This window comes from Polistes dominula, unplaced genomic scaffold (assembly GCF_049000335.1).
Source record: "Polistes dominula isolate Pdom_NZ unplaced genomic scaffold, Pdom_raw_medaka contig_23, whole genome shotgun sequence".
In the NCBI taxonomy this organism is placed as follows: Eukaryota; Metazoa; Arthropoda; class Insecta; order Hymenoptera; family Vespidae; genus Polistes; species Polistes dominula.
This window is the reverse complement of record NW_028300963.1, coordinates 5,805,447-5,831,653: the sequence shown is the minus strand read 5'-3', so window position 1 is coordinate 5,831,653 and position 26,207 is coordinate 5,805,447. Positions and strand designations below refer to the sequence as shown.

The window sequence follows — 26,207 nt, the reverse complement described above, 5'->3', positions numbered from 1 at the left end:
AAATCTACAGAAGCTTACTCTAAAGAGGCCAAAACCTACGTAGGGTTCTCAAAGTTGTTTAAAATGATAATTATGAGGAAGCTGAAGGACTACTGCATGCACCAGGCATAGCAGAATAATGTTAGTATAATTTTTTTTATAAAAAATCTGTTCTCAAAACTTTAAACGCGTTTTTCTCGAAACTACGTTTTTGAAATTTTTCGGAAGCACTCACTAAAAACTATAGAACCGATTAGGCTAAAATTTTTACCAGTTATTCTTTACACATATTCTGATGACTAGAACCTCAAAAATTTTTAACTTTTTAATAATAAATATATATTTTTAAACAATTAAAGGTAAGAAACAGAACCGATTTTGAAAATTTTTTTTACACGTCCGTCATTTTGTTCTTATTTGAAAAAAATATACATATTGTTGGTATCATGTCTATAATTAGGCCTAAAGAATATTAAGTATTTTTAGTTTTTTTGTTTCATACGTCTAGAAAGGCTCTGTGCTTCCGCAAATTGAATTGGGGGACTCCAATTTGACGTTAAAAAAAAAGACAAATCTTCTCCAAATTAGGTTAAAAAAATTTTTTTTGTATAGTTTAAGATACTGACAGAAACATATTAAAATTTCAAAACGATCGCATTTTGTTTTCCTATTCAAAAAAATTCATGGAAAAGCATTAAAATTTCGGTCTTCACAGGGGGGTACTACCTTAAGAAATTTTCTGCATTCGCCCGTTTCCTCATCGCGTTTGCACCGAAGATTCTACAAATAACTTTGTTCTCGAAAATCCTAAATTTATTTTCGTCTCGTAACGTAAGTGACTACGTTTCGCTACTTTAAAGGACTACCGGCAGGCTGATTGTCCTGTATATCCTGATTTTTAATCGCCTACACAGTAACCTCGAGCTGAGTAATTTGTTAACCGAGTAAAAACATGAATTACCAAAATTGATTCTTTTCTTAAGTTCTTCGTTAATTTCGTTCGTCTGGTTTATGATTGATCCTAAATATACCTAAAGATGCTGACCCGCTTAATAGTTTTATCCCGGACGACTTCCAGTACTAGACCTATTCTGAACTCTATGGGTTACCATATATTTGGTTTTTTCTGCGCTTATTTGCAGTCCCAGATCTTTAGTACTATCTATTAATATTTTTGCGTTCTTAACCCTTTGACTTCGGCAGACTTTGGCACTCACTGGCCGTACGGTACGGTTTGAATTAATTCGAGACGTCCACTGGGTACAGCGAAATTTTTCGTAAGACATGCATTTCTAAGGAAGTATATTAAAATATTCAAAATACTGAAGTTTATTAAATTAAACGAATATTACTTGAAGTGAACATTAATTTTAAGCTTTTTTTAAATAACAATGTTTAATAATAAAATTTAATAATATAATAACGTATGATATATTTCAAAACACGGATGAATACATAATCCTACATTACATTTTTTACATTCGTAATGTGTATCCTTTCTCTTATCATTTTTTGCACACATTACACATCTACGCCTTGCACTTTTTCGAATTGCTGTACTGCTTTCATATGGAGACCGAAAATGCTTTTGCGTCAAACGAAAAGGCTCATTATTAGTATTTCTACCTCTTAATTTATATCCATTAGTTTCATCTAAGTATTTTTTTAATATTTGTTTTATTAAATTTAAATGAATCCAAATAAGTTAATCAAAATAGGTAATCTACATTACCATTAGAGGTCTACATTAACATAAGACCAATTATAAAATTTTAAAACGGGCAAAACAAGCGAAATTTGATTTGGACGCCAATAGGCGTCAACAGTACCGGGAAGCTAACATGTGTCGGACGCCAATGGGCGCCAACAGTAGTCAAAGGGTTAAATAATGCCTTTTGATTGTCCCCTAACAAAGCAATATTGTCCACGTATGTCAAAGGTTGCGTTGTCCTGTTCCACTGTATACCATCTTTACTTTTCTACAGTTATTTGATAGCAAGTTCCAGTACGAAATTGAACAAAAGGGGTGACATTGCGTCCCCCTGTTTTAGCCCACTATGGATATTAAAATCTCTTGACATTTGGTTACCTATTCTCTCTTTTAAAATTATATGTACGAATTTTTTCTAGACTAATTTTTTATTACTATTAACAATTACAAATGATTTCATTATGTCTACTTTTGAAAAAGTAGAAAATTATGTAATAAAATAGAAATAGATTTATATTTTTTATGTATTAAACATACGCTCAATTAATGCTTAACGAAATGCAAAACCATCAGCAGGTTGCCAATTTGGTTCAGGTATATGTACGTCTTAATCTTGTTCTTTATCTGAATCATCGTCTGGTAAATTATCATTAAATCTTAACGACATATTATGTAATACAGCACAGGCTACAATAATTGTGATTGAACAAAGAAGCTTGGCTGCTAATCCTCTTGATAAACAAGGAAATCGTCGTTTCCATACACCGTAAGTTCTTTCCACTATGTTTCGTGTCCTACTCTGAATGTTATTATACCTGTAGTAAGCAACGAAAAATTAATAAATTAATAATAGTGTTACGCTGTGGAATAAAAATTTATTAAAAAATGAATCTAATAGGAAAATGTATGAATTTTGAATCTATTTAAAAATAAATAATAGCTATAATTACTGACGTGATTTCTTCGTCCGTTACTGGGTAATTGATTGGTGTCATTAAGAACGGTAGACATGGATATTCAGCATCACCAACTAATATTCCATTTAGTTGATGTTCTAAATGTCTCATGTAAGTTCGAGAATTTTGAAAAATTCTACTATCATGAGCACTACCAGGCCATTCTGGCACAATATCTAAAAATTCCATTCGTAGACCAACAACTGTCTATAGGATATTTTTTAATTAAAAATTTTTGAACTCATCTATCTTAAGGATTTAATAGTGAAAAAAAATTTCATATGAACCTGTACATTAAAAGAAAAATAACCTTTCCGATTTCTGTATAATTCATCGACATGTTGATATCTTGTATGAACTAATCGTATATGAGTACAATCAATTGCTCCATCAACACCAGGTATTCCAATAGCTCCCTTACCAAATCCTAGGTTTTTAAAAAGCCTCTGATTTTCTAATATATCTTCTTAAATTTATGGCATTTTTATGTAATCATTAAACAAGCTTGCAAGTAAAACACTTACGCGAAAAACTATTCTAGATATTGTTGGTTAGAAAATTGTCATAGTATCACCGAGGATGATGTGGAAAAACAATTTTTTTATTTTCATTGAAAAATATATTAACTGAAAATTGAAAAATATATATAAATTTTTGAGAAGTTATAAAAATCCGTCATTAACAATAAAAATGTATAATAATCATAACTTATAATTACCTGAAAGCTAGCAGTTGCATAAAATCGCAAGCATATTAGCAATTGAAATACAGATGAAATAGGTAATACACGATTATTTATTCTAGATAAATTTTGTTCTATTAGTGTTAATATTTCAAACAGACCACTGTTTTTTTTCAAATCTGTATCGCTTTTTAAATTCAACATCTAAATAAAAATCAGAAGGATCTTGTACATCTCGAATATAGCGTTTTGGAGCACGTATAATTATGTCTTCATTATCTGAATCAATATCAATATTATCATCAACATTGATATTATGTAATTCCAAAAGATCTGTGGCGTCTCGCACGAGCGCAGTGCCGACATCTCTCGGCCAATAGCGCGCAGCTATAGCAGCGCGCGCAGGAAAAGTGCTGACACCTCTCGGCCGCCAGCACTAACATACGCAAGCACCTCATGACGCGGTTCCGCAGGGGCATCTGATTGGCTTGACCACGCCTTTGGTTGGTCAGAGCAGAAGAGTGACCACTGCGACTGTTGCTCTCCCCACTTCCGCATGCCTGGATCGCCGTGGCGGTGCACACGCAGGAAAAACCACATCACTTCTGCTTCATCAGTCGAACCGTCCGGTCGCACTTCTCTCATCGCGCTCACTGTGTAAAAAGTATCTCCTGTGTGCAAACATTATCTTCTGTACGTGACCACGTGGCACACCACGCCGACAAATAAATATCGTCCCACGGGATCAAAAATATAATCGGGAATTTCTTTCCTCCACACGGAGTCTCCTAGGCCCATTCCTTTCTCCGCGGCCGTTCCTCGCGTCGGTGTGAACGCGCCTTAACGCGCCTAGTAACCTAGGGAAAGAATATCCCAAATTGGTGACCCCGACGTGATCCCGAGGACCATCTTCAGCAGCCCCACGTGCTTTCCAGACCACTGGCTTCTCAGCACCACGTGCTCGGCGACACCACGTGTTCTTCATCACCACGTGCTCTCCAACGCCACGTGTTCTCAGGCGCTGCCTATCTTCGTGTAAGTACTGACTTTGCCTTCATCACCGGCACCTCTTCGCCTCAAAGAAAAAAAAAAGAGAGAGAAGAAAGAGAGAAAGATGCCCACCACACGCGCCGAGGCTTCCCAGCGCGACGCCGAGCGTCAGAATACGGCACCGGCCACCACGCCGACCTCCGACGTCTTGACCACCGCCTGCACCTACGCCGAGGCCGGCCAGCCCAGCGACGCCGGACGCCGACCTGCTCGCTATCCACCCTTCACGCGTCGACATCCGGACCTCTGGTTCGTGCAGCTGGAGGCCATCTTCATGAACTACCGGATGCACTCGGACGACGAACGCTACTACGTCGCCTTAGCAGAATTGGACCAGGATACGGTCGAGGAGCTCCAGGATGTGCTAAGGACGCCACCAGCTACCGGTAAATACGAGCAGCTGAAGAAGCACATCATCGCTCGTTTGGGCGACACGGTGGAGAGACGGCTGCAGAAGCTGTTCTCCGGCCTTACTATGGGCGACCGCTCGCCGTCTCAGCTCCTTCGCCACATGCGCCACCTCGCTGGCGACAACGTCAGTGACGACGCCATCAAGGTCCGGTGGTTCGACCTCCTGCCTCCGCAAATCTCCCAGTTACTGCGGCTCCTGCAGAATATGGACCTGGACGAGCTCGCCGCCAGGGCCGACGGCGTCTGCGAGTTCGCGCCGGGTGTCTGTGCTACCCAAAAGAGGCGCTCTCTCTCTCCGCCAGGCACCGCCCTATCCGGGCCCCCACCTCGGCGGGACCACGTGGACGGGGAACACACGGCGATGCACGCGACACTCGCCAACCTGACCCTCTCTAACAATCGGATGGCCGAGCAACTCAACCGGATGACCGATCAACTTAACCGGCAGACCGATATACTCAACCGGATGGCCGACCAATTCCACCGGTTGACCGTCAACCTCGGCGGTCGATCTCGCTCACGCTCCCGGCCACGCGCAGCCGGGGGGGGCGCCACGTCCACGAGATCGCCCTGGTGTCGCTACCACCGGAAATTCCAGGAGAGGGCACTGCACTGCATCCCACCGTGTAGCTACGAACAGGACAGGGCGTTAAACGAGTAGCGCCGCCGCACAACTTGGCGGTACACGGTGGCGCCGCTCGATCCTTCTCGGACTTCCGCCTCCACGTTCATGAGAGCTCGCTCAGACAAGCGATGCTCATCGACTGCGGCTCCGTGGTATCACTCCTGCCGCGCCGCCTAGTTTCCGGACCGTTGTCCCAGGACAGTCTCCAGCTCATCGCGGCCAACGGGTCACCGATCCCCACTTACGGACGACGCCTACTTACGCTCACCCTGGGTCTGCAACGCGAGTTCCCCTGGGTATTCACCGTCGCCGACGTGCCCGTGCCCATCCTAGGAGCGGACTTCCTCAACCACACAGGCCTCCTGGTGGATATTCGAAGGCAACGACTGATCGACCCGGCCTCTTCTAAGGAAGCGACGATGCACTACCGGAAGGCTTCCGTTCACGGGGTCGACGCCATCGCGGGACCCCTGGATCTCCACTATCGCACCGCCTACGACAAGCTGCTCGCCGAGTACGCAGACCTCGCCCAGCCCTCCGAGAGGGGAGCAGCGCTTCAGGGCTCCTCGGTGGTGCATCGCATCACAACCTCCGGACCGCCTGTCTTCGAGCGACCGCGCCGCCTCTCCGGCGAGCGCTTAGCAGCGGCGAAAGCCACGTTCGACCGCCTCCTGCGTCAGGGAGTCATCAGGCCTTCGTCGAGTCCATGGGCCAGCCCTCTGCACCTGGTGGAAAAACCCACAGGCGGGTTCCGAGCTACGGGAGACTTCCGTCGTCTCAATGCCGTCACGCTTCCGGATCGCTATCCCCTTCCTGTCATCGAGGACCTACTCGAGGATAGCGGTGGCTGCTCGGTTTTCTCGGTACTGGACCTCCAGGAGGCATACTTCCAGATTCCGATGGCCAAGGAAGATATCGAGAAAACAGCGGTCACGACGCCGTTCGGTCTATACGAGTTCCAGAGGATGCCGCTAGGTCTTCGGAACGCATCACAGACGTTCCAGCGGTTTATGGACTCCTTACTCCGGGACCTACCGTTCGTCCGAAGCTACATCGACGACCTTTTCATCCGGTCCGCCTCGCACGAAGAACACCTACGTCACCTACGGATGCTCTTCGACCGTCTACGGGAGGCCGGACTATCCTACAAGGTGGACAAGGTCCAGCTCGGACTGCCCAGCGTCACCATCCTGGGCTACCGAGTCTCCGCCAACGGCATCCGTCCTCCGGAGCGCAAGATCGATGCCATCCGGAACTACCAGAAGCCTACCACACCAAAAGGCCTGCGACGCTTCCTGGGCGTCATCAACTTCTTTAGGAGGAGTCTACCGCATGCAGCTCACATCCAGGCGCCGCTCAACCAGCTTCTTCGGGGTCTTCCCAAGCGCAGCCGGCGTCCGCTGGTTTGGAACGACGCAGCAGATCGAGCCTTCGAGGACGCACGACGCAGCCTGGCCGGAGCAGTGGAAACCGCTTTCCTGTCGCCTACTGCTCCTCTTCGGCTGGCTACCGACGCATCCAGCACGGCCGTTGGTGCCGCGCTCCTACAATTGGTTAACGGTGAATGGCAGCCTGTCGGTTTCTTCTCGCAAACATTGTCACCGACGCAGGCTCGCTACAGCACCTATGACAGGGAGCTCCTAGCCGTCTTCCTAGCAGTTCACCACTTCCGACGTATCCTCGAGGGTCGTCCATTTACAGTATTAACGGACCATCGTCCGCTCACCTTCGCGGCTAACCAACCCTCGGACAAGGCCTCGCCACGTCAGCAACGTCAGCTGGACTTCTTGCTCCAGTTCGACATCACGTTCCAGCACGTGGACGGCGCAGACAACGTCGTCGCCGATGCTCTCTCCCGGACGACGGAGGACGCTCCAGCTCCGGATGGGCCAACGAACGCCACTACGTCATCGCCGACGCCGCCAACCTCAACCTGCGCCACAATCAGCTTGCCTTCGGCACTTAGCCCGGAGACCATCGCCGCAGCACAGGCCAGGGATGACGAGCTCCCATCGCTCGCAGCACGCACCTCACTCAACCTTCAGCGCCTCAACGTCGAAGGATTCGAGGTGACCTGCGACATACACGACGGACGAGTACGGCCATACCTACCCCGCTCGCTCCGCACAGCCGCTTTCGAAGCCATTCATAGTCTGGCTCACCCGGGTGTCCGCGCAACGGTACGGGATGTATCGAGGCAGTTCATCTGGCCCGGTCTACGTAAGGACATCACCGCATGGGCACGCGCATGCCTACCGTGTCAACGCTCCAAGGTCGCGCGACACAACCGCGCAGAGCTTTCCCGCTTCCAGACCACGGAAAGTCGATTCGAGCATGTGCACGTCGACCTCATCACACTGCCCCAGGTAGGAGAATACCGGTACTCCCTTACCATCATCGACCGATTCACCAGATGGCCAGTGGCTGTTCCTCTCAAGGACATCCGGGCAGAAACCATCGCCAGGGCCTTCACATCGGCTTGGATTGCGGACAAGGGATGCCCGCTCACCATCACCTCGGACCAGGGCACCCAGTTCGAGTCGGCACTCTTCGCCGCACTCGCTCAGGCCTCGGGGGCCACCAGAATCCGCACTACACCTCATCACCCTCAGGCTAACGGCATGGTAGAGAGGTTCCACCGAACACTCAAGGCAGCACTAATGTGCGCTCGAGTTCCTTGGCCCGACGCACTTCCTCTTGTGCTACTCGGCCTACGGAACGCGTACAAGGAGGACTTGCAAGCCTCGCCGGCAGAGATGGTCTACGGCACAACGCTTCGCGTTCCCGGCGGTTTCTTCACGCCCAGCAGTTCACCCGTCGACCCGACCTCCTTCGTCGGCCGACTACGGGGACTCATGCAGACTCTAAGTGCTACTCCGGCAACGGACCACTCTCGCCACCGTCCTTTCTTCTTCAAGGACCTCCGAACATGCTCGCACGTTTTCCTGCGAGTCGACACGGTCAGAAAACCGCTCGAACCTCCGTACACAGGACCACACAAAGTCATCCGCCGCATCAATGACAAAGTGTATGTCATCCTGGTGAACGGCGCTGAAAAGTCCGTGTCTACAGACGCCTTGAAGCCAGCATACCTGGACACCTCGGACGACCACCCGTCAGACGCACCCGCTCATTCGCCTGCTCCGAAACTGTCGACATCCGCCCAGACTCCAGAGGATCTGAACCGTGCACCGGCTCTCACCACGACACAGGCTTCGGCACCGCCTCCGCGGTCGCCGACTTCATCGTTCTCACCACTACCAGCGCCTAAAACTCGGCCAGTGACTCAGGACCCACCTCCGGCGTCCAGACCTCTCATTGTCTCGCCACCGCCTTCCGCCAAACCAGGCACCATCATGCCTAACAGCGGAGCACCCAGACAGAAGCATCGGCCCAACATCCTCCGCAGAGTTACCTTCCGCCTCGCCTCCGGCAGCCGGTCCAGAGGGGGAGTGGCTGTGGCGTCTCGCACGAGCGCAGTGCCGACATCTCTCGGCCAATAGCGCGCAGCTATAGCAGCGCGCGCAGGAAAAGTGCTGACACCTCTCGGCCGCCAGCACTAACATACGCAAGCACCTCATGACGCGGTTCCGCAGGGGCATCTGATTGGCTTGACCACGCCTTTGGTTGGTCAGAGCAGAAGAGTGACCACTGCGACTGTTGCTCTCCCCACTTCCGCATGCCTGGATCGCCGTGGCGGTGCACACGCAGGAAAAACCACATCACTTCTGCTTCATCAGTCGAACCGTCCGGTCGCACTTCTCTCATCGCGCTCACTGTGTAAAAAGTATCTCCTGTGTGCAAACATTATCTTCTGTACGTGACCACGTGGCACACCACGCCGACAAATAAATATCGTCCCACGGGATCAAAAATATAATCGGGAATTTCTTTCCTCCACACGGAGTCTCCTAGGCCCATTCCTTTCTCCGCGGCCGTTCCTCGCGTCGGTGTGAACGCGCCTTAACGCGCCTAGTAACCTAGGGAAAGAATATCCCAAAGATCCATTTTTTACTTGTTTTCACAAATTTTTCAAATTATTTAATTTTTAATTGAAATTAAACTGAATAAATTTAAATTTTAGTTAATTGATTAATTTTAAACTATCACCTAAACGTTATTTTTGAATTATTATTTATTAATTTTTGATTATTATTTATTATTATCAATTAATTATCCTAACCTTAATGTTAACTGAGATTGTCTTAAGTCTACTAAAATGTTGACTTGAAAAAAACTCTCGTTTTGAGTAAAAGGTAAGGTTATTAAGATGATCTTATTTGACTATGAATACATCAACAGTTTGTAATTCTTAAGATCGTCTTAAGTGATGACTATGAATATCTATTTAATTACACATCTTGGCTAAGATCAAACTTTTAAGCATATCTTAAGATTGCGTCTATGAATGTAAACGCTAGCTTAAGACCATGCTTAAGGCGGACTTGAATAAGAGCTTGTTAGATGAAAACAAAGTTTGTGCTGTTTTCATCAAATTCAGAGCAATGATAGCAACATCAGGCTCAATTTCGGCATCCATAACAGCTGGACCTCCTTCGGTTGAAAGTTGCTGTTGTTTTTCTTTAATTAAAGCATTCCTTTGCATCAATTTTAAATGAGCCTTTTTCCTGAGAGTAGTACAGCGAACGTGTCACGACAGGCAGCACTCGTAGTAGGGACAAACATAAAATATTTTTATTTAAGACTGTGTTATTTACGCTATATTATTTTATTATTTAAAAATAATATTTAAACAAAAAAAATTTTGTTAATAACCACTATGCCAACAAAACATTGTAGTTTTGCGAGGTGTATGTCGGATAATTGCTATCCAGAGGAAAAAGTGTTTTTTATACCATTTGTAAGACCTCATATTGACGAGGTTAGATGCAATAAATGGATACATGCGTCAAGGAGAGTGGATTTAACAGTAGAAAAAATTAATAAATATTCATATGTGTGCTCAAAACATTTTATCGGTGGAAAAGGTCCAACTGTAGAAAATCCTGATCCTGTTTCTGCAACGATTAGCAAAGTAAGTAATAATAAAATTTATCTGAAAACGAATATTTGCAATTGGAGTAAAACTAAATTTGTTCATGAAATTTTATTTATTTCCTAAGCTCGAAAATTAATTAATGTCAGTCTGAGTTAAAGTCATAAATAATTGGCAATTTTATTACTGGAATAATAAATTAATTAAAAATAATTTTCTTATCTGTTTGAAAAACGTTTTATAGTAACAAATTTATAATTTTTACAGGTACCAAAGGCACGAAAAAAAACGACTTTCAACATCAACAATTGATTTTCTGTGCAGTCCAGACCAAAAATGAAAAAGAGGCAAAGATGCTAACTCAGATTTTTTCATTCCAAGTCAACAAAATGATACTCAAGATATTTTAGTAGACGACTATTTAACTCCTAAATTTACTGAACCACCACCAAGTGGCAAAGAGCACACCAATCAATATGTAGCTCATGCAGAAAGTCAAACTTGTATAGAAGTTGAAAGTATTCTTGTGAAAAAACTACAAAATGAAATTAAAACACTTACGAAAAAATTAAGTGCATCTACCCTTAACTATGAATCATGTATAAATGACAGTAAGAAGTTTAAGTTTTATACAGGTCTTATGCCAGAAGATTTTGCTATTGTGTGGAATTTCTTAGGACCGCCAACTGAATCATTACTGAGGATCTGGCACTCACAATCAGGAACTAATAACCGCATAACGATAAAGCAATTTAAAGTATTATCGTTAAAAAATCAACTTTTTTTAACCCTTGTGAGATTTAGATGTGGTTTTTTATTGTACGATTTGAGTTGTTGGTTTGGTGTGAGTATGAGTTGTATTTCAAAAATAACAAAAACATGGATCCAATTAATGTATTGTAAATTTAAACCACTAAATCGTTACCGCTAGTTTTTTACTAGAGTTTGTATACTAATCTGTCAATTCATTTTTTTCGGTAACTTTTAAGTTACGGTACGCAAGCCAACGTTTTAATGTGACAACATTATTGTCTTTTACGGTTGCAAATTTTAATTTTGCTCCAGAAACGTCGTCTTCGGTCAAAAATATGTTTTTTATAAGTCTACTTTACTATGTGTTTAAATGGAGCTCTGACAGTGTTTGTCCCTACCGAACTACTAGCGCTGCTAGTGAGTAATTTTTCGAACTTCAGAAAAAAGGCTCATTGGACCAAAGTTTTTTAAGTTGTGTAATTGACCTCTGAAATATTTTCAAAATTATAATTAACTTGATATGCAACATAATTATATCATAGAACTTTACCTTTTCTGAAATAATACTTGACGAATTATATTCATCAAGAATTAACTGCCAAGCTTCTTCTTTCTTACTTAAGGAAGCAGAATAACTTTTTTTATTTTCCCCTACATTTGAAAATTTCTTTAATATCTCAAGGAAATACTTTTTTTCGATGTTTGTATAATTCGTTCTTTTCCGGACATTTTTCTCAACTTTTAAAATTTTTATTATTCTTATTGATTTATCTTTATTCATTTTATATTTCTTTAAAAATTTATTTGCGCTTCATTTGTTATATGTGTGTATGATACATTTTAAGCGAATCAAAAATTATCGGATACATGAGAATTATTACGAAAATCGACGAATATAAATTAAGATTATTTTAAGCGTCATCTTATCAAAGCTAAGCTTAAGTCACGTATGATACAAAAGTCTTACCTAAGATCATCTTAATGTATTTCTATGAATACATGTAGTCTTAAAAGCTATAAGACGAGCTTAGCTAAGATAACCTTAAGGATTGCCTTGAGACCGGACTATAAATATCGCGGTTAGTGTCTAGCTATGGGGTAGCGCTCAAATTTATGGTGCGCTTCATCTAACGGCGCGAGTCATATGACTCGGCCACCGGGCCTCTGGAATGCCCGGGCGGCCGGCCCCGTTATCAGCATGGGTAGACTAAACATCCTCCTGGTGCTCGATTACGATGGAAGGGCAAGAGAAGGTGCTATCTATCGCTGCCTTCGCGTCAGCGACGATCATTCTCTGTCGGGCTTCTTAATTGTAAAGACGTAAATAAATCGGAAGTATTTTAATCAACGCTTTTAGTTCGATTATTTACTTGCCTATCCGAACCAAACAAATTCGTTATCGTTATTTTCTTGCGTATTCGTAATTCTCTATTTCGGACGCTTGTAACGTAACTCACGCGCGGCACCCACTTTGCACACGTCTACATAAATAATAATTGTAATTCTACATCTTACGAAACAACTACTCGACCGCTGGGAAATTTATACACATATCTTTTGAAGATAATTTTAACTAAAAACGAGGTGAGATCAATAAAACTGTCGCCATCTATGTTTAAGACCCGGGATTTTTCTGTTAATGTGTTTATTACACCGCTAGCCAAAGAGTTATTCGCCTTGTACGTACAATAATGGAAGTAGGAAGATTTATCTGTAATGTCAAGGGTTTATATATAGAGTATAAATCATTTAAGAGTTATTTCATACGGGAAAAATAATTGTTGCTTTAAGCTTGACAGTTCCTTGGGGGGTTTTCATTGTCAAGACCTGAACTATATAATTTTATCCAGGGTGAACATAAACGATTCGTCTCAGCTGCTATTTAATACAAGGTTACTTTTTTTCAATAAAAATTGCGACCTCTTTTATTTCCATTTTGACTTTAAAATTGACCCGTTTGTAGTGTTTTGCATTTCGCAAAAATATTCGACATACATTTGTAGCGTAATTTCATGCTGCACATTTGTAATATGTATCTAGGGTGATAATCGATTAGCTTGAATACTGTTGTCAACATCTTTAAGCAACGTTGTAAGTGATCTTTTAACTGAAAACTGCAGAAGCTAGTGCACTAGCATCATTGGAGTTATGATGAAATCGGACATAAAGCTAGCGAATTCAGTATAGCGTCAATTTTTATTGAGATTGTAGTCAATTTCTTGTAATTAAAAAGTTCTTCTACAACTCGTTTTGAATAGTATTTGAAAGATTTAACTTCTGCATCCCATAATGTCTTGAAATGGAGTGGGAGTAGAGAATCAAATTGTCAAAAAATTCTCTAATCTATTGCAAAATTGTGGACTTTCGTTTGAATTTATCTCATTTTGTCAAGGCACGCAGAGAACTGCTACAAACACGTTTGCTATTAGATCGCTAAATAGCTCTGTGTTATCGGTCTTTAGGAGCATGCAAAAAAAGATGTAGACATATATTTAGCAGCAATTTTGTTTCTCTTGTACCAAATCAGACCGAATAAATCTACTTTTGCATAGGAAAACTCGTTTGCTTATTGAAATGGTAAATCTTGGTAAATCACTTATTTTATATCGGATACCCAAGATCTGGAATCGAATCCAACGTACATAATGACGTACGAATTTCCGTACATAATTATTACTGTCGAGAACACGACTTACTGACGAATTTCAAAAAAGGATTTTTGACGACAAGATTTTTTGAATAAATACAGTTGCTAAGAGTCATATCATGTTGTATGAGTTGCAGTATAGAAGTACGTATCAAGGAGAAATATTCGCCGCAGAAGTAATAGACACTAAAAAAAGCGTTTTATGATTCATACGAAAGGAACACTTTTCCCCTAAAAAGAAAGATAAAAAGAATTGAATGGAACCCAAACCACTAGACTAGCCGCGTTAATCTTATCGTAGATAAGAAAGGTTTCATACGAATTGGGGGTCGACTACGAAACGTTTATTTAGACTTTCAGGAAAAATATCCGATAGTGTTGCCATTTCATCACCCCGTAACGGATCTTATTTTTCGAGAAATTCACCAGAGAAACTTTTACGCCGGTCTTCAAAAAACCTTTTATGAGATTCGACAGCGAGTCTGGTTCTTGACGGTAACAATCATGTACGGAAGATCGTACATAGTTACGTACGTTGAATTCGAATCTGTGTTTCAAGTTTTTGATAATGATGGAATTAAGCGATATTTAGTTAACTATTTTTTATTGAAATATTTTGTACTAAATATCCAATCGATATATCTAGAGAACGTATACACATATTCCTACAGAACGCGAACGAAATAATAAGGCATCACTATTACGTCTCTTGTATAACAACCAATTAAGTAAAACGCTAAGCGAATGATATTAAAAATAGTATCCTTATTAAACACATAAACCAATAAATTTGTTATGGCCTAAATTCCTTAGTTAATAATAATAAGAGTCCTCTTGCAATTTCGTATATGCTATGATATGGAGAAGAAAGGATTAGGGGGAATACCGCTAGTTACCGTACGATCATTTCGGATCATACAAGATTTATGATGCAACATGATACACAACGTAGTTTGGTATTTACACTTTCGGGACACCGTATCGAGTGCTGTTGCGCTAATTGTTAACATATAGCGTGCTCTCAAACATACTCACTCGCACAAATATTTTGGTGTCAGCTACGCTTTAGTATGAGAGCTTACCGCTGACTCGCGTACATCAAAAGCACCAGACTATTCAGTATAAAGAGAAAAATGCTTAAAATTCTAATAGAACATGGGATACTAAGAAAATTGGTAAACCTGGTTCAACTTTGCCCAAAGAAAACTAGGAATACAGAGAGAATAGATAATAAAATTTCGGGAGCTTTTAGTATTTATAGCAGGCTAAAACAGGTGGACGCAATGTCGCCTCTTTTGTTAAACTTAGTACTGGAATTTTCAGTCAAAGAACTGCAAAATAGTATAGACATTTTTCATAAGAACGAGACAGCGCAACAGTTGACATACACGGACAATATTGCTTTGCTAGGAGACAATAAAGAGTCGTTAATTAATAACGCGAAAATATTAATATATAAGACAAGAGATATGGGATTACAAATAGGCGTGAAAAAATCAAACTATATGGTCGCTGATATACTTCATAATGTGCCTAATTCCGAAACTTTGGTCGTTCGGAATAATGTTTTTGAACGGGTCAGCAACTTTAGATATTTCAGATCGATCATAAATAAGACGAACGAAATTAACGAAAAATTTAAGAAAAGAATCAATTTAGGCAATTCATGCTTTTATTCGGTCAATTGATTACTCAGCTCGCGTGGCTGCTCTCTAGGCGTCTTAAAATCAGGATATAAAGGATATACAGGACAATCATCCTAGCGATGGTTTTTATGGTGGTGACATGATGTCGCTTACGTTACGGGACGAAAAAAAATTTATGGTTTTTGAAAATAAAGTTTTTTGTAAAATCTACCGCGCAAAACGCGATGAAGAAACGGGCGAATGAAGAAGACTCCATAGCGTATAAGTACATTAACTGTACAACAAGACGGACATCATTAACGTCGTAAAATCAAGCTTATGAAGATGGGCATGCCACGTGGAACGCGTAAGGGATTATATAACAGCGTATAATATACTGGTAGTAGAAAAAAGGACGTAACAATGTAAAAGTTTCATAAAAGTTAGAAAATGATAAAATTGACCGATAGTTATCGTTAAATGTCAAAGACAACCTTCATAGCAATACGTCGTATTAGTTTATTTTTTCTCGTCATTTCTAAAATAATTAATCACAGAAAATTTTTTTAGTGAAAACTTTTGTCTGGACAAAGCTAAGTATGTACCTACATACGTATACGCCAGTGGAAAATGTGTTTCATGGAACAAGTGAATAACTTAGTTTAGTCACAAAAAAAGGAGAAAAATCCGTAAAAATCGAAAAACAGTATAATTTTATTGATTTATTTATTTTTTAAAGTACACTTAAAACGTTCATTAAACTAAATATAAAAAAAACATCATTATTATTAAAAAAAAAATAAAATTAATCAAAATGATAATATAAATATTGAACAAAGAGAAAAATGATTAAACGTATGAATCGTATACTTAAAGTAACTTGCATAATTTCCTTAAAATATTTTGTATTTATTTAATCATAGTTATAAAGATATTTTTCGAACTGACGTACTTCCTCTTCTTGTGGATCCTTTTCTTCAGATCGTTGCTAAATTATTTTAAACACAATCATGATTAATAAGATGTAAAGCTTATATTTAATAAAAATATTTAAAATAATAATACTATTGTTAGCTAATGGAAACAAAAAGTGAATAATGAAATTTATACCATAAAAATAAAATAAATTACCTCCTTTTCGGTCTCCCCAACAAGAATATTTTTCTCGTTGCCTTCTACGGAATTATCTTTTATTAATTGGCGAACAGCGATTATTGAAGATTCTGTGCATAGTATAGAGTTTAGTCGTTTTAAAAGTAATGACATTTTTTCGTAATATACATTTTTATATTTATTGTCAGCTACTGCATTTTCTAAAAGATTAGGCAATAAAATAATTAGACCATGAAGGGAAGATTCTTTTCTTTTTTTGCATAATTTTTCAATATTAGTGTCTCTTAATCCATCTCCGTTTAAGTCGAACGAAGAGAAAATAAAGAATTTTACATGAGACAGACAAAGCTTTCTGCTATATTCATCTAGTATTTCAGTAACTTTGAAATACTTTAACGAAGACATTGAAGAATCAATCTTCGTTCTTTGTAGATCAAATATGCCATCTAATGGACCTATAGTTAAAACTTCTTTGAATAATTTCTCAATACATGTGACATTGCTTAAGTCATCTTCATGTCGGACAATGACCGTTACTCCATTTTCGCGCCATTTAAGGACCGCACATTCGTGACCCTCTATAGACATATCAGAAGCGATGATTAATTTTTTAACTCCTTGTTCGATCATCCACTCGATCAGAATTTTGCCAAAGATATTGAAACCATCGATGACGAGGTAGCATTTATCGCTATAGAACCAAAATTGAGAAATGATATTGGAGAGTGTTTTATCTTCTTGCAAGTTGACTAAAACCTGCAAAAAAATGCATTTGTAATATAATTGTCAAAAAAGAAAATTAAATTTTATTAGATAAACAGCATAAATAATTATTTACTTTTCCATAACGTTCACAAGCATCAATGCTTCTTTCTTCCGTTGCTCCTTGAAGAAAAAGTCTTCGTGATATAATTGGTTTTAAGCTGCCCATTTTAAGAGCTGTTCTCATCAGATCTGCTGCTTCTCTTTTAATTTTCGTTGGCAACTTAATAAGGTCTTGTAAACAGTAGCCGTATATACTTATGTTCCTATCGAAATTATATAGTGGTATCGGATTGTAACTAAGCCCTTTATAATCGTAAGTCATAATCAAATGTTTTAAATCTTTAACAATGTCTAAACAATTTTCCATATCGTGTAAGACGGAATAGTTTGAAACTACTAAATCAAAACCTTTGCCTTTTGTAATATTTAGAATATAACTTTTATAATTATTAACATTTATAATATGAGTCTGTGGTAAGCTTGGTCGTATTGTCTCGATCACTCGTTTTTCTGCTTCCGTTTCATAAGTAGTGTAAACATCAAAATTATATAATAAAGATAAATTTATAAGAGCCTGTCCTATATCACTAGCACCAAAATGTATCAATACAGTTTTAATTGTTTTTAACCTCCATTTATTTGAATGTAAAATAATAAAAGCTGCTAAATAAGCTTGGGGAATCGTTGCAGCATCTTCAAAGCTTAAACTTTCTGGAATAATCCAAGTTAAATCTGGATCTGGTAAAATTTCATTACTTATAGTTAAATTATCAACTAGTCCCATTACTCTACGACCTTTTTCATCTGTTCCTGAATATTCTGTAATAGATATCTGTGATTCTAGGCTGACGTCATTTTTTAAGCAGTATTCATAAACATTTAGATCAAATGATGAACATTCTACTTTTACTACTGTTTTATTTTTTTCTTTAATTAATGGTAACTTTTCCATCCATATTAATGAGCCGGATTTATTAATTTTAGCTTGTTGACGCGAAGAAGAAGTAGTCCTTATTGTCAATGGCATCCATCTGTATGTGCCCCATATCCCATTTGACGCTAAGACGTTTTCAGGAAGATTAAGTTTTATTTGTGATTTATAGAATTCATTTTCAAGTGAGAATTTTGGTGCTTTTTCATCTTGTAAATCAAAAATTTGAAGTTTCTTATACCCCAGTTCTCGTTTTATATCTCGAAGGATCTCAAATATATCATTATCGATAAGAGTGTTTACCACAAATATAACATTGTCATATTTCGAGTCTCGTAAATGGACTTTTAACCGATCTAAACAATTTTTTTCTGTCTCTCTATTAACGACAACCGTTTTCCCAATATTTCTTTCTTTATGTAAAAGTAGAGCTATAAGACAAGAAGTAATTTTTATTTGTAGGACGACGTTTAAACCTGCACTTGTAAATGCAGAAATAGCATTATATTCCTCTTCTGTCTCAATGATTGTCAATAAAAATGATTCTTTACCGAAATTACTGATAAATTTTCTTACGTCGGTATAATGCGCGTTATTTATAATCGTCAAAATAAAATCCTCATTCATTGTCTGGTTAAGGAACTGTCTGCTAATTAATTTTATATTGAGGTTTTTCCTCGTCCTTTGTATGATATTCTCGAGAAACTCCAAAATGTTTTCATTTTTGTTTTTTGAGTCATTTATTACCAATATCTTTTCTATATTTTTTTTGCTAATATTTGTGGAAATTATTCCTAGTACTACGTTTAATACGTCGTCAATATTCATCTCTGTTTTATCTATATTCTGGATAAATCGAAGCTCATCCGCGATAATTTCCCAATGACTGTTGTCAAATATTATTTCTTGAAATTGAATCCCAATCATCTCAATTCCGGGGCAAGCTATCACATTTATCTGTTTGTCGAATCTCATAGATAGCTCTGTGAAAACAAATCATAATATACTGTATAATTTATTAGACTATGATATATGTCGTTTTTTTTGTGTGGAGGAACTTACCAAAAAAAAATATTTAAATAATTGTTTAAAAAAATGTATTTCAATAAAATAACAATTATAATTTACGAGAATGTTTAATGCAGAAATACTTGAATATGGTTTAAAAAAAAATTAGAGATATTGCCTTCTTTCTTAACAATGACTTTTGTTTTAATAAATTTTTTATTATTTCACAATTATAACTGTTAGTACTAAAACGTTACGAAAAGACTGCCGATTATTACAAATAACGAAATAATTGTAAATAATTTAATATCAAAGCAAAATTCAATAAATAATATAAATTTTAATTGTTTATTCTTTAATTATAAATAAATGAAAATTAAATTTATTTCGTTTTACTCCTAATATGATCATAAAGTAGTATAAATACATTCTAATTTTGATTTATCTGTTAGAGAATTTGAAGAGTTTTACACACAACTCTTGGTCTATATTACATCTTAATAACCCCGAAAAAGTTAACATTAACATTCAAATGCTTACCATTATTTTCTTTCATTTTGTCAGTTAATTGTGCCAAGTCGATAACGAGTTTTTCTATCCTACTCGGTATCAACATATTTTTGTTCCTACTGCTGATAATATGCACTTGAATTAATCCTTCTAGTAATAACATCCAATCGCTGCTCCATTTAAACGTACCATTGGTACACGATGTAGAAAGTCTGCTAATAATATTATAAGATTCTTCGTACTGGTAACCACGTAAAAGAAGATTTGAATAAATATCTTCTTCGTTTAAAAATTCTGTTTCCTTTTTCAGTAAAATAATTTCAGGAATAACTTTTTTCTCAGTTTCTGCTACTCGTATAGTTCCAGAAGCTAACATGATTCCTTCTTTACATTTAACTTCAAATTTTCCTGAGACTAAAAATTTACATTTTTTCAAATATAGTTACGAAATATAATATTTTGGTAATTAAAATTTTTACCTTTTAATATCATAATTATTAAGTGTATTTTATTGTCTTTTGGTACTTTTAATAATTTATTGTGATTTATAATATTTTCCAGTATAATAGAATTGTCATGCTTGTGTGGATTTAAATTTAAGTAAACATTTAAAACTAATTTTGAATAGACAGCTAAAGAAATAATAACTTTATCGTTCATTTTAAAGTTTCGTAAAAACTTGAATTTATCTGAGTCAAGATCTATCAGTTCTTCGGTTTGTTGAATTTCATACGCGTTATCAGCTTCTACGTTCCTGTCCAACATATGAAATAGTAGTTTGTACAATTCATTTTAGAAAAAAGTCTATTTTATACTTACCAATCAAAACTATGTTCCCATCCGCATAGTGAAGAAATCGACGGCGTTCCTTTAGAAACAGGAAAGGAAATTCTCGGATAGAGCTTCCCTGGCTTAATAGGTAACCCAAGATTATAAAGCTTTCCTAATGTTGATAGTAATAAGATTGAATTATCTTTATTACCTCGTTTTGTTAATGTTAAATTAATGCAGTTGTCTTTTAACGTTTTTTTCAGAATTGCCTGATAAATAAAATGTAATAAGTAATAGAGTTAAAATAACATATAATAAATATTTTATTCTAAGTAATAAACCTGTAGCAGTCCATGCGGTGAAATTTCAATGGTTATAGCATTCCTTGGAATAAGTTTTATTACTTCTTCGAATAAAACAGGAGAAAGAAGATTATTTGTATGATATTCAGGTGAAGAAAATTGAGCTTTCATCGAAAGCCATTCGTTTTGTGGAATAGACGTGCATATCCAACGAGAACTGCGTTCTTTTGGAAAAGGAATGACTTTTTTTAGGTAATCCAACAACTTTGGACCAGCTGGAGAAATGTAACGACTATGATATGCAATATTATTAGTTGGAACGGTTTTAGCAAATATTCCTTTATTCTAAAAATGAAAAATTAGGACTCTATAAATAAAACCTTATTATTATGACTGTCTATTAAAAAATCTACTTAAAATCTGCTAAGAATTACCTGTAATTCTTTTACAAAAACATTTATTGATTCGGTTGGTCCACTTATTGTAGAGCTTTCTGGTCCATTATGACATGCAACGTCAATGTCTTCAGGGCAGATATCTCGAATTTGTTGGTAGCCAAGACCAACTGCAGCCATCGTTCCATGTATTAAGTCACTTTCTACAGAAGCCAAACCTCGAGAAAGAGCACTTAAAATCATTTCCTCAGCAGTAAAGCAACCATCTGCGTAAGAACAACCGAGCTCACCAACAGAATGTCCGATCATGTAATTCGGTTTAACGCCAACAGCATATAGAATATCCACTAGACCAATCTGTATAGCAATCATGAGAAATTATTTATACAAAAATAAGAAGAAATAAAAAAATATTAAAGTGTAAATATTAAATATATTATTACTTGTATTGCCGCTATTCCTAAAAAGCAATTTATAATATTATCGTATATAGTTGGATCTTTGTCACATATAATATGCATAATATCATAACCTCGAGGTCTTAAAACATCATCACACCTTTTTATTGCTTCAGCAAAGATTGGTATTTTCATCAGTGACTCACCTAAAAAAGATTTATTTTGAAATTTAATAGCTATCAAGTAACATCTTTTTTATTATTTATATGTAAAATTTGTATTACCCATTCCAGTCCATTGTGATCCCATCCCCGAAAAAACAAACCATATCTGTCGAGATTGAAGTGACAAATTATTATCAATCATCTCTATCGATTGTTCTGAATTAGTTACTTCAGATTCTGGAATTACTGTATATCCAGAATACAATGATTGAGGAAATGGTTTCTCAGTAATATCATTAATTAACTGAGCAAATTCATCATCTTCTCTGTTCGAATGCAACTAAACACGTATACCATATTATTAACAATCATTTTGTATAATTAGTTTTGTCGTAAAATAAATAACCTACAGTATTGAAGATCGATGTTATCATTTCCTGAGTTCGACAAGAAGCTACAAAAAGCCGTGGCATATTATTTTGTGAAAGCTTTCTACCCAGCTTCTCTTTTGAATGGCGTTTTAAGATAATGTGTGAGAAGGAACCATTTAATGCAGCAGTGTTAACAGCAGCGTAGCAATCCGTCCAAATTGTTGGTTTTGTAATGACTTTTACGCGTCCCTCCTGAAGACATTGAGCTTCTTCCGGAGGCTCGGAATAATGAAGATTCGGTGGTATAACTCCGGTCTCCATAGCAATTAGTACCTAGAAATTACAAAGAGAATATAATGTAGAATATGAAAATAAATTTGTATTGTGTTAAATTTAATTTTGTCTTTTCAGTTATTTTACCTTGATTATCGAATTTAATGTATTATTATTAAATGTATAACCAATGTTTGATTTAATAGATCCTATTAAGAGAGGATTAGAATAACTTCGATCTTGACCATAAACAAGATCTATCGCCTTTAATTCTTCTAGATCCATTGATTTGATTGCTGTACCATCAGCCTCGATGTAATTTACATCGCTAGGCTTTAAACTGCATTGTTTCAATGTCTGTTTCATTATTTGAGCTTGAAATTCAGCTGTAGAAAATATACAAGTTTTTCTTGAAATTGCTGGAGTGTAACTAACACAAATATTAACGACCTCAGCATATACTCGCTTTGCGTCTTTAGCTCTTTGTAAGAAAATAGTTCCTATTGACTCGCTTCTTAAGAATCCAGAAGCATTTTTGTCGAAAGACCTGTTTAGCCCGTCGGATGACAACAAACCTAAATCACGAAATGTATACAACCAAAAATTATTAATAAATTAGGAATATATTCATTTGATAATGTAGAAATTTTCATTATTATTTATATGATCAAATTACAAGAAACAGTTGCCTTTTTTTCTTTACATATAAGTAATGGAAGTAATTATTCTTGACATACTCTTATTTTACCTAATTCAGAGAGTTGATAGGATGTTTTTGAAAGTAAACTTAAGGCTCCACTACATACAATCGCATTATCGCAATCTCCAGCTTTAATAGCTTGGTAAGCTTTTTGAATTGCTAATGCACTTGAAGTGCAATTTGAATCAATACTACAGCTTGATCCAATTAGATCCATAAAAAATGAAATCCGGTTTGCTAGTAGACCACGGCAATACCCAGTTAAAGTATATCCATCTCGCTATTATAAAAATAAAGCGAACTGTACTTATAGTTTTTTTACATTTGTATAGAATCAATTAGAGATGAATCTATTAACTTACGTTTCCTGTACCGGCTATAAGATAACTATCTGACTCATATAAACTCAATACCCCGTAAACATTGGTTTTCTTGTCGCGTAGTTCTGCAGGATTTATTCCAGCATCAATAATTGCTTCAAACGTAGTTTCCATTGCAATTCTTAATTCTGGCGCCATATTTTTTGCCTGGATTGTACTAATTCCAAAAAAGAAATTGTCGAATTTCGTTAAACCAGAAATTATTCCCAAACGAAATGGTATTTTAGACATAGGATCTAGAAAATAATAATTTATTAAACCAATAAAAAAAGTACTTTAATATGATTGTTGAGAACAATAATTTTTTTCTTTTTAGGCAACATGGCACACACATACACAGGCATACATAGGCGATTAAACAAGGTGACATAAGGGACAATAAAAGCGGCTCTTTCTATCGGTCGGATTTTCTTAAAGACGTTAGGAAGAAGTGAGAGACGGACGGAAGTATCTGTATAGCTTCATAAATAACCGCCGACTAATGCAAAACGTTTTTCCAACATCTTCTATCAAAGCATTTTACATGCATTTTCGAACAGTTAAATATTTTCGTGTAAAAACTAATTTAAGGGGGTATTCTGGTCTAGAGGCATGAATTTTTCGTACTTTTTCAAGTGTAATAACAAAAAGACGAATAATATTTTAACTATCTATAATGTTACAAGATATTCAATAATATTTCGAGAATACAAGGAAAAAAAAATAGTATAAAAATTTAAAAATGAAAAAGATTTAGGCTGATGAAGTGGAGGGTCCTAAAAAGACAGCGCGCGGCGATTGTCAAGATTGCAGCTCTCCTGGTAATCCGAAATTAAAAAATAAAAAACATTATTAATTTAGAATAATGCCGCTATCGTTCGATCTAAAAGAATTGAAAACAGTTTTTTTTATTTTCGCTAAATTACAACTGTTTGAAAAAAAAAATACATTATTTTTACCACTTTTTTTACTTTTCCGAATTTTTTTGAAAATAGTAAAAATTGAAAATTTTGTAAGATTTTAGTTTACAAGATAGAGTAATGCATAGAGAAGTCTCTCAACAAATTTCAAGCAAATCGGTTTAGTAGAACTTGAGATATCTTGACAATTGTGAAAAAAAAAAAAAAAACAGTTTCGAGAAAAATGCGTTCAAAGTTTCGCGTAGTAGGGGTAGGATATAGGATACTGCGTCACAAAAACAGCTATATCTTCGAAAATAATTTCTATTTTGAAAAATCCTCTTGAGGACATATTCTTAAAGGGTTAAGCTTATATGTATAAAAAAAAAGAAAAAAAAAAAAATAAATAAATCGATTATTTCAAATTTCTAGACCAGAATACCCCCTTAACTTATTCTTACCTAATTTCCATCTTTCATGATCTATAGTCGAGCAATCTTTTCCACTTATTAAATTCGCTATTAATTCATTAATATTTGCACTTTTCGGAAATCTTCCAGATATTCCAGAAATAACCACTTCTTCTTTGCCTTCTAAATTCATACTTGCTAAATGTATCTATATAGAAGCTACAATCAAATACGATTTTACTTATCAACTAAAGCTATTAATTGTTGCTGCTGTTTATATAGCCTTCGGCATAGGTCTAATTAAAATTGATATTTAGGCCATTTGTTTTTAAAATTTAAATATCTTACGCGTAGAAAGCATTGTCATTATATTGAAGTAAGAACTTCATTAGAATAGGAAGTGATTTAAAAAAAATGAAATGCGTTGGCGAGGCAAGGGAGCGGTGTGTGGTGAGGCAACGGAGCGGCCATCATGGCTTTGTAACGACCATGATATTTATTAAGAAGAGAAAAACAGACAAACATATAGGATTAAGCCTGCGAGAGAATGAGACAGAATATAGCTATAAAGTTATTCCTATTCTCGGTCTCCTCTTTATGCTCTGCTTCGTAGTATCGCTCCTGGTATTATATGCGTGCGCTTGTGTGCGACTGCATACTACGAAGCGTAGACACATATACAATAATTTCGATACTAAATTTGTTTGTAGCTAGGAGTGATAGAGAGGTAAAAGAATAAACAGAGATAAGCGCGTAGGTATTTGACAAAAAAATTGGGTTCAAGCGAACAGACAGTCCAAATAAAGAAAAAAGGTGCGTGGTCTGTTTTTCCTGACCTGTGACTTCCTATTGTTTTTTCTAAATATATCATGATTTCATACAGTGTTAAGTTTAAACAATTTAAAGTACTTCCTTTTTTCAAATTCAAAAATATGTAAAAGCTGTTAAGTAGGAGTATTTTGGCAAGGTCTTATATGTTCGTAAAAAAGACAAGAAAATCAATATATTTCTATGTAGTTATTTCAAAAATACTTATCATACATTTTTAATGCCGTATCAAAGCTTGTACATATTACAATATAATAAAAATGTATAATATTGAAAACCGTTTAATAACATTTATTATAAATTCAATTCGTAATTAATATTTTTATTGCTATTTTCATTTATCTAATAGCAATACTTTACTTAGCAAGAATATCTCCAGTTGAAAGTATTGCACTTCTAACTAGAATTAAATTAGTAGATAAGAACGATGACGCACTATTAATATCTAATCTGGAATAACAACATAATCAAATCTAGTTTATAAAAAAATAAAGAATGATCTAGATCAACTTTACTATGAAGCTATTTTATTAAACATATGTTTGATGTAGCCGCACGAATAAATTAATTTAAAA

The 26,207-nt window shown here is 37.2% G+C and overlaps 3 protein-coding genes across 3 annotated transcripts; 2 read left to right on the top strand and 1 right to left on the bottom strand.

Annotated features, from left to right (window-relative positions):
* Positions 1-4,442: 4,442 nt before the first annotated feature.
* On the top strand, positions 4,443-5,450 carry LOC149032555 (uncharacterized). Its single transcript, XM_089172770.1, has one exon. It carries the CDS (start codon positions 4,443-4,445, stop codon positions 5,448-5,450), a length of 1,008 nt encoding a protein of 335 aa, XP_089028896.1.
* A 4,735-nt stretch (positions 5,451-10,185) lies between these two features.
* LOC107073529 (52 kDa repressor of the inhibitor of the protein kinase-like) lies at positions 10,186-11,084 on the top strand. The gene is made up of 2 exons (XM_089172671.1): positions 10,186-10,449; positions 10,678-11,084. The coding sequence occupies exons 1-2, from the start codon at positions 10,195-10,197 to the stop codon at positions 10,720-10,722; spliced, it is 300 nt and encodes a 99-aa protein (XP_089028797.1). The 5' UTR covers positions 10,186-10,194; the 3' UTR covers positions 10,723-11,084.
* Positions 11,085-16,131: 5,047 nt separating this feature from the next.
* Positions 16,132-25,066, bottom strand: LOC149032554 (fatty acid synthase-like). Its single transcript, XM_089172599.1, has 15 exons — positions 24,856-25,066; positions 23,499-23,752; positions 23,185-23,416; positions 22,584-23,011; positions 22,203-22,496; positions 21,913-22,132; positions 21,674-21,834; positions 21,270-21,587; positions 20,875-21,180; positions 20,582-20,802; positions 20,242-20,516; positions 19,793-20,176; positions 17,387-19,227; positions 16,567-17,304; positions 16,132-16,423 (listed from the first exon to the last, which is right to left on the bottom strand). Exons 1-15 carry the CDS (start codon positions 24,995-24,997, stop codon positions 16,349-16,351), a joined length of 5,889 nt encoding a protein of 1,962 aa, XP_089028725.1. The 5' UTR covers positions 24,998-25,066; the 3' UTR covers positions 16,132-16,348.
* Between the last annotated feature and the right edge of the window lie 1,141 nt (positions 25,067-26,207).

What these genes read in the sequence shown, in the direction of transcription:
- LOC149032555 (XM_089172770.1), top strand. Translation starts at nt 4,443, where the DNA reads ATGCCCACCACACGCGCCGAGGCTTCCCAGCGCGACGCCGAGCGTCAG.
- LOC107073529 (XM_089172671.1), top strand. Translation starts at nt 10,195, where the DNA reads ATGCCAACAAAACATTGTAGTTTTGCGAGGTGTATGTCGGATAATTGC. An exon ending in TTTCTGCAACGATTAGCAAA is followed by an intron (nt 10,450 to 10,677) that starts GTAAGTAATAAT and finishes TAATTTTTACAG; the next exon opens with GTACCAAAGGCACGAAAAAA.
- LOC149032554 (XM_089172599.1), bottom strand. Translation starts at nt 24,997, where the DNA reads ATGAATTTAGAAGGCAAAGAAGAAGTGGTTATTTCTGGAATATCTGGA. An exon ending in ATCACAATGGACTGGAATGG is followed by an intron (nt 21,835 to 21,912) that starts GTAATACAAATT and finishes AATCTTTTTTAG; the next exon opens with GTGAGTCACTGATGAAAATA. An exon ending in CACCGCATGGACTGCTACAG is followed by an intron (nt 20,803 to 20,874) that starts GTTTATTACTTA and finishes TTTATTTATCAG; the next exon opens with GCAATTCTGAAAAAAACGTT.